Genomic DNA, 7,877 nt, shown 5'->3' on the forward strand with positions numbered 1-7,877 from the left:
ACACGAATTGACATAACCTCTCGTACATACATATCACATGTATGATACGATAAACCTACAAGTACCAATGTATGTACAGCTATGAAGTATAGTTTTTGTTACTGAAACATTAAAATTAAATGAATATTGCGCAATGTCTGTCCAAAATGCTATAGAAACATTTACATCCATAATGCGTTCCTTAAATGTTGATGATCAACAAATGTTTTTGTCATTTATTGCTGATAATTGGAAACCCGAAGAAATGAAAAGCCGATGCCTTTCACAAGGTACACATAAAAGAGTTTACTATTTCATACAATAGTATAGAATATTGATAAATTGAATGTCTTTTTCTAGGGGACCAAAAACGATGCAATTTACAGCAAGAACAATTAAACTATATAAAGCAGATTGTTATCGATATTAGAGAAAGAGTACCACTTACTGGTATACTTCCAACAGAGCACATAGTACCACCAACGACAGGAGAGGTCTGTTATTGAAATTTATAACAAACATGAAAAATACTTATACAATTATAAGTTAGAACAAAGAAACGTTAAGTTCTATAAATGTACAGAACTCAGACTGTGATGACAAATCAACAAAGCATGTTGATGGGTTTCTTTATGATAATAACGAAGTGGATGAACTCATAGAAGAAGGAAAACTGGATAATTTATATTGCGCAAACTGTGGATCCAATGATGTGAAAGAATATAGTAAGACTTAATATTGCATTTTTTATCTTGCAATTATTTGCATGAAAATAAAACTGAATTTGTTTCCTTAGACATCATATCACATTCTTTATCAGTATCTGCTATGTTGCATATATTTCACAATGTTCTACCATCTATAGAAGGAAAAATTCTGTTAGATGTTGGATCTAGATTAGGTGCAGTTTTGTATGGGGTAATAACTTGTTTACTTAAAACAGAAATTCATTCATCAAAGGATTTGAATCATAACATAAAATCTTTGTTTCAGGCATATGTATTCACATCTGCCAAAAAGATCATTGGAGTCGAAATGAACAAAGAACTTTGTACCCTCCAATGTGATATAGTAAACAAATATAACATGAATGATCGTGTTGAAATTGTAAACAAAAGAATTGAGGAGTGTCCTGATATAGTACAGAAAAGTGATGTCATCATCATGAATAATCCATTTGAATTTTATGTCCCAGAATTGGTGCACATAGAAATTTGGAAGTTTTTGAAAGCCAACATTAAAAGTGGAACAATTCTGGTTACAAGACCACCCATTGAAACTACCTTCAAAAGCCTAGAAACTGGAATATCAATAAAGAAATGGTTGAAACCTTATGAATCAAAAAGAACTGTAAGAGAATCAAATATATTCGCATCAACAGCTTTAGACCTCAGTGAACACTCAGACATCGAATTCTATGAAGTATTTTAAGGGAACAATTGGAGAAAAACTAAAATATAAAATGTTTGTCAAGTATAGTCAATTTGATCCCATTTTATAAAAGCAACTACGATCTTTTTATAGTAGAGATAAAAGTTTAGCTGATTAGAGAAGGGGTATAGGATATTAATTGTAGGATCGTATAAAAGCTAACGGTATAGGAATTGTCGTAATGATGACTCTTGAGTGAATTGTAGGTGGAAAGCTTCCCTTCTAGGAGAACTGATTTCAATGCAATCGATCCCCACCTTCTACATAGGAACTCGGGTGTAGGTGGTCACTGTAGAGTGGTCAAGTTCAAATCTCGAGTTCAGTCGGCCATCAGCTACGATTGACGTACAATCATCGTATATATTACTTTTTTCAATTATCACGAGTAAAAATTAATACTCGTACATAGCGATCGATTATGAATGTTAAGAATGTTTGACTAAATCGTTCGAATTTTCAAAGAAAAATTTTCCGTCGTATTCTCGAACTTGTTACTATAATTGCTTGCATCCAATTTTATGTCACGGAACGAGAATAAAATGCACAATGCGACATCGAAATGGACAGGTAAGAGTTTTATCGTGAAATAAAAGAAATACAAGTTTTTGTACTTTTATGTATAAAATTTGTATTCTGCATGAATCCGCTGTAATAATGTAACTGTTGTACTTAAATTTCTTGCCCAGAAATGTCAATATTTTTCCTCACTACACCCGTAATCACCCTTGGTTGCACTTGAATTTTACCAAATTATTTGAATTTTAATATGAACATACAATTTGTTATATATCGCCCATTTTGAACGAACGAGTCATTAGCCTTGGACCGACATTGACCCGATTTCGTCACAAATATAAGCCCAACTAGTAGGCTAGACTGTAACCTTCCTTTGCCCGTGTCATCTTCCACATTTTAAATAGAAATTACATCAAATTTAGTCTTACACCGTCTTTTGAATTTCCCGTAGTTCTGAATAAAAAACAAGACATGGAAAAAGTCCAAACGTGCATCCATCTCTTGTCAACAATGGCACGAATTGAAAATGACATTTACAAATATTATTCTTCCCTTTGTTTGCAAAACACAATGAAATTTTTCAATAATTGTCAGCTTGGTCAACAAGAATCAAGAAACATCGTTTCCTTTTAATAATACTTGTAACGAGTTTTACAATTCGTTTTTTCTTGTGCATTGAATATCAATTTCCTTCTACGAAGAAAAAAAAGTACCGTGAATCCTGCGTCGTTATCTTATCTTCCCTTGGACGTCTACATTATGCGTAATTAGCAAGCACCCTCGACTGATAGAAACTAACAAGTGAGCAATACTAAAAAGAAATACAAAAAACCGAAGGAAAAGTACATAATTCCGTTCATTGTGCGTGTCCACGATTATTTTGTACAATGAACAGAGTCGAACGAAACGGTCGTAGCACAGATAGGCTCAAGTGGCCAAGGGGCACTTGAACTGACGAGATAATGGACCGTTTGTTGAGAAAGAGAAAGAATCAAACGATACTGAACGGTACGCACGACAGTTGCTGCAACCGCGATCATTCAATCGCACTTTCTTGTTTCTTTGCTTCTAATGACGCACTTGTGACGTCAATTGAAGGAGCAAGAAGCAACCCTGGCATACCTACCATGCATCTCACCCGTCGCATTTCTTCGACCCGGATACACGGTCCTTGACTCGTTGTTTCCAGCGACGCCTAATTTTATCAGAGATACCTTTCGATTCAAACCAAACGAAATTCCATTTCATCTCTTGTCGATTAGCTTTCGATTGAAAATATAACACTGTCATGATTTAATGATGTTTCGAGAGTTAACAGGAAAAAGAATGAAACCGTTCTAGAATTGTAGTAACCAATTGTGTGAGAAATGTCGCTATGTACCGTGCGTATGATGTAATGACGAGATTAGATAAGAGTCCATAATATTAGAAAAATTTATTACTTGAAGCGTAGCACCGCAAAGGTGGTTTGTAGAAAAACTGACACATAAATTATTGCCCAAGCAACGAATAAAAGTACATCTTCGTAAAATGCGGTTGATAAATCGATGCGTTTCCTAAAAAAATAGTTACACGCACAATATACTACTGTTGAAACTTGTTACGTTAGTAGTTTCACAACCAATACTTGCCTGCGGGTAAACAAAATGATTACAGAACCTAAGATCGCTCCAAGCTTCGTTTTCAGTCATGCTTTTTTTCTCATTACAGTCAGACAATTCTGTCAAAAGATATCGCCGTTGCAAGTCGACCGCGAAGCAACATCTTGGGGAACGTTGCGAGGAGTCCACTGAAAAATCGGTTGAACTCTTCGAGGAGCCTGAGTCAGATGTACGCGTCGAGCAGAGACGAGGAAAAGATTTCTCCGCTTAAAAACGAGCCGGTTGCGAGCAAGAAGCGTGGCAAGAAGAAGAATGATAGTTCTGAGGACCATAACGGGAACTCTGTCAAGTCGAATCGCAGCCGATTATTCAAACCGGGTCAGACGATTAGACAACGTTTCCCATCTAGCTCTCACGTGGTGCATGAAACAGAACATGGCGTCCTCTACTATCGTCGACGCGGTCGCCGCGATTGGTTCAGAGGCAGTGCGCGATGCGTCTCCCGTATTTCAAATCGAACGTCGGGCAATCGAGTGTCATTGAGAGGACAATGCGTATCCTCTCGGCGATACGGTCGATGTGACGTGCAGCGTTCGCCGGTGCCGAGATCGAGGCAACACGGACAGCTGTTACAAGGACGGCCGCGCGGCGAACCGGAGGAATCGTCGCCGCTGGAACAGAACGTCGACCCGTCGTCCTCGATCGCGCAGAGTACGCGTAAACGACGCGTCGGCATCGTGGAGAACCAGTACGTCGCTGAGAGCGACGGCGGTTCGTCGGTATGTGAGCTGGTGCGGGGCCTCCAACGGTTGTTCGGTGAGAGAGACGCAGCGGACAAGAACGGGGTCACGATGAAGTCGAAGAAACAGGAGAACGTGGCGGAGGGTGCCGTCGATCCCATCGAGGAGATCGAGAGCTACGACGAGTTCGACGTGGTCAGGATACCGATGGTGCGCTCTCTGAGCAAGAGCCCGCAGAGCGACGAGGGTATCGAGACGGACGCGGATCGAAGAAGGGGATCGATGGCCCGTTGCTGGAGCCTCGATTCGGCCGCGACCAGCGACGAGGACTCGTCGCTGGCCGCGCACCAACAGAAACGACACAAACTACGGGTTACTAGATGTTGTAGCTCCGACAGCGCGGTGCTGAGCGACGAGGATCAAATAAAAGGTAAGGAGGATGGAATCGTGCCACCGGTTGCTCTTACCAACGGACTGCGCTCGGTTTGGAGAGGGGGAGGAGTTATCGAAGATATGATTCCTGACCACGCGTGCTGTGTCAATGACATCATCGTTCCTTTACGTTTTTTTTTTTTTTTCCTCCGTCTTGCACGCGTACACCTTTTCAATTTGTTCACCCACCGCGTTTGCATTCCAGCAGCGGGATAATTAAAATTCTTCGAATACGAACGTATAGATCAATGTTTTTTTTTTCTCTACTACTATCTGAGATTTAGAATTCTGAAAGATTCGAACGAAACGTATTATTCTTAAGGATGATTCTGTATAAATTAAAACATTGTATATTTTGTATTGATGTTAATGAAAAACTTGTATTCACAGGATGGGAGAGCTCGAATGTAGTGGAAGGTAGCGAGGGTTCTGAACACAGCGAGGGAAGACCTAGATATTGGAGAACACCCAGTGTGGTTATCAGTGATTATTCAGATTACTCTTACCTAGATGAGAAGCTGGAAAGAAGCGATCTCGACATTGAGAAGTATGAAGGGGCTAGTGGTCCTCCTAGCCAAACGAGTAGTTGCTCTTGCTTGGACTGCGATGAAATACGTGAATCTTTGGATTCCCAGTTCCCACAAATTTATCGCAGTAGAAGACACTCTGACTCTTGTTGTCTTGATTCCGTGAATGCTGTTGCCGCAAGGTATAGCTTTTAATCTTTTCATTCATTCATAATTGTAATCAACAGTTCACTAATAAAATATCTATTCAGAAATTACAATGAGGCTGGAAATAGAAGAAACTCCTGTTTGGATTCCACTGATAATTACTATTCCAAGCTTGATACACAGTTTACGCAGTACATACCAGAAAACTCGTCAGAGTTGCACGAAAAAACAAAGGTTGACCTTTTGGACATTCCACCAGCGCGAAAAATTTCAGACTGTTCAACCATATCGAGTCTCAGTGAGGATGAATCCGACGTTATTGAACTTCAATCAGTCAAATCTTCCAAGGTGAGTAAGGTGGCCCTAAAATATAATTCATCTTAAACATTCAATAAGAAGATCATGAAAAATACTAAAGAAAATATATAGTTTCATAATGTATTTCTTGTAATTCCAAAAGAACACGTCAGTAATTGACGTTTAATTTATTTTTACGCCGTAATTGGTTCTCCAGGAAGTTTATTTATCACGCGACAAGCTTGAGCTATTTTAAGAATATACATATAGAGGGCAGGAAGCGAGAGAACAAAAGGGTGATAAATACAATTTACGTAAATATATTAAATAAATTGGTGACCGATATGTTGACGCAGTATTCTCGTTATGAAGAAAGAGAGAGAGAGAGAGAGAGAGATATTATTTCAATATTATTAATAGGAAAAAAAGTTTATATTTTGTACGACAAACCATTACTACCACTAAAACGTTGTTGTCTCTGTAAACAGGCGCGTAATTTATCTTACGCAACGTCACGATTCTTCTGTGCTCCAGTTTATGAATAAACGGACTGTTCATTCGTCAAGAGCCATGGAATTCGTCTCGCAATGCATCTGCAAACAGATCAATTTTATCTACTTGTTTATATTTCAAGAACAGTATTTCATTCTTCTATCTTTTAATTTCAATATTTTTGTATTTCTTTCTTTTGATAGCTTTCAAGTTTGTGAGAGAGAGGAGGATCTGTATTGTTCCAGTATAAGCGAAGATAAATATTATCAAATTCTTTTTGGTAAATAGATGATTCTGAAGATCTAAAATTCTGATGGATGTCCAGCTGTAAGTTTGTTATTCCTATTGTAGGAGGCTCACGTGTACGCGTAACGTGGCGCAGACGGTGGAACGTTCTTTACGCGGCTCTTGGAATCTGTTATGCATGCCACTTCTTTGTAGGTACAAACGTGCATACCTGTCTTTATCTACCTATTCATTTAACATACGGATCAACGTGTTTACAAACCTGTTGCGTACATGTGCACTCGCTTTGTACATTCTTTGCGTGGGATCAACCGACGACGACGCTACATGCCTTGATATATTTCAATGCGATGCAGTTACTCAATGCAGCATTTTATGCAATTTCTCAGTAATGGAAGTTATCTTTCCGACGCTGTTTGCAGTTAGGTATTTGGAGATGGTCGTCAGATTTATCTGAAAGGAAGTGTTGATTTTAAATAGTCGGCATTGACGTAGTTTAGTTATTTGCGTAGGAAACAAAAAAAAACAAGTTTATAAACATGGCTGCGAATTTTACAATCCTCCGACGCCTCGTTAATCTCTTTTTGCTCGAGTATGAAAAATTATTTCACTTATAAAAAAAAATTTTATGGACTATTTTAAATATTTTTTTTTTCGATCCTGAATTCTCATCTTCCAGAGTTCCGTATTTAGAAATCTCCCAGTTTCGTGGACAGATCCTTTAGAAACGAATGTTCATATTCTTTAAAGCAACACAATACTGAATCGTTTCACGCTTCTACATTATCTCGTATTTCCTCTAGACAATTATTTCTGATACTAGAAGCGAATTAAATTTCAATTGTAAATCGTGCAGAGGAAAATAACGCCAGGTTTATGCATTCACGAGGAATTTAAATATATTATTTAAAGAATGAAACGAATCTCGGTGCAGGTTCTATCTCTTTAGACTTGTTTACAAAAAATTAAACTTTGCGCGGTTTAATCGCCAGTGATGATACAGTTTCAGTGTTTCTCTGCAAGGTCCATAGCATCAGCAACCATGGTCCACTTGAAAGCGTTCAAAGAGCCGACGGTGGAGACTTTTACTTTCAAATATCTGCTCTATTCTATCCCGTATGGTGCATTCAGCTGTAAAGGTGCAAGTTAAGGCACCTCTCCAGTTAGTCAGTGTTCAACTGGGCACAGTAACAGGCATCAGCCAGTTACTCGGCTCGGTTGAAATGAGCGATACCGGTCGGTTAGTCGAGTAACACCGCCTTCAAAGGGATCTGGCGGCCAGTGTTAGTCACGTTGTGCTCGTTATACTACACAAAGTGTGGCTCATTGTTATTGCCACGGTATGCAGCGCGTGTTTCCATTTGGTGGATTCAAAGTTTGCTGTCCACCAATCGGTTGATCATCCAACGGCTCGCTGATGAGCGAGCGGGAATACTGCCGCGGCCTCGTTTGTTCCAAATTCTAAAACA

The 7,877-nt window shown here is 39.0% G+C and overlaps 3 protein-coding genes across 3 annotated transcripts; all 3 read left to right on the forward strand.

Moving 5' to 3' along the window:
- Positions 1-110: 110 nt before the first annotated feature.
- On the forward strand, positions 111-2,106 carry LOC143427159 (uncharacterized). The gene is made up of 5 exons (XM_076901091.1): positions 111-269; positions 340-473; positions 563-704; positions 776-897; positions 973-2,106. Exons 1-5 carry the CDS (start codon positions 134-136, stop codon positions 1,408-1,410), a joined length of 972 nt encoding a protein of 323 aa, XP_076757206.1. The 5' UTR covers positions 111-133; the 3' UTR covers positions 1,411-2,106.
- Positions 2,107-3,754: 1,648 nt separating this feature from the next.
- LOC143427194 (uncharacterized) lies at positions 3,755-5,967 on the forward strand. Its single transcript, XM_076901127.1, has 4 exons — positions 3,755-4,697; positions 5,090-5,408; positions 5,478-5,721; positions 5,834-5,967. The coding sequence occupies exons 1-4, from the start codon at positions 3,755-3,757 to the stop codon at positions 5,855-5,857; spliced, it is 1,530 nt and encodes a 509-aa protein (XP_076757242.1). The 3' UTR covers positions 5,858-5,967.
- A 109-nt stretch (positions 5,968-6,076) lies between these two features.
- On the forward strand, positions 6,077-6,817 carry LOC143427160 (uncharacterized). The gene is made up of 2 exons (XM_076901092.1): positions 6,077-6,442; positions 6,514-6,817. Exons 1-2 carry the CDS (start codon positions 6,208-6,210, stop codon positions 6,798-6,800), a joined length of 522 nt encoding a protein of 173 aa, XP_076757207.1. The 5' UTR covers positions 6,077-6,207; the 3' UTR covers positions 6,801-6,817.
- The last annotated feature ends 1,060 nt before the right edge of the window (positions 6,818-7,877 follow it).

Source organism: Xylocopa sonorina, chromosome 9, assembly GCF_050948175.1.
Source record: "Xylocopa sonorina isolate GNS202 chromosome 9, iyXylSono1_principal, whole genome shotgun sequence".
Taxonomy (NCBI): Eukaryota; Metazoa; Arthropoda; class Insecta; order Hymenoptera; family Apidae; genus Xylocopa; species Xylocopa sonorina.

What these genes read in the sequence shown, in the direction of transcription:
- LOC143427159 (XM_076901091.1), top strand. Translation starts at nt 134, where the DNA reads ATGTCTGTCCAAAATGCTATAGAAACATTTACATCCATAATGCGTTCC. An exon ending in TACCACCAACGACAGGAGAG is followed by an intron (nt 474 to 562) that starts GTCTGTTATTGA and finishes ATAAATGTACAG; the next exon opens with AACTCAGACTGTGATGACAA. An exon ending in TAGGTGCAGTTTTGTATGGG is followed by an intron (nt 898 to 972) that starts GTAATAACTTGT and finishes TCTTTGTTTCAG; the next exon opens with GCATATGTATTCACATCTGC.
- LOC143427194 (XM_076901127.1), top strand. Translation starts at nt 3,755, where the DNA reads ATGTACGCGTCGAGCAGAGACGAGGAAAAGATTTCTCCGCTTAAAAAC. An exon ending in GTGAATGCTGTTGCCGCAAG is followed by an intron (nt 5,409 to 5,477) that starts GTATAGCTTTTA and finishes ATATCTATTCAG; the next exon opens with AAATTACAATGAGGCTGGAA. An exon ending in AATCAGTCAAATCTTCCAAG is followed by an intron (nt 5,722 to 5,833) that starts GTGAGTAAGGTG and finishes TAATTCCAAAAG; the next exon opens with AACACGTCAGTAATTGACGT.
- LOC143427160 (XM_076901092.1), top strand. Translation starts at nt 6,208, where the DNA reads ATGAATAAACGGACTGTTCATTCGTCAAGAGCCATGGAATTCGTCTCG. An exon ending in ATATTATCAAATTCTTTTTG is followed by an intron (nt 6,443 to 6,513) that starts GTAAATAGATGA and finishes TTCCTATTGTAG; the next exon opens with GAGGCTCACGTGTACGCGTA.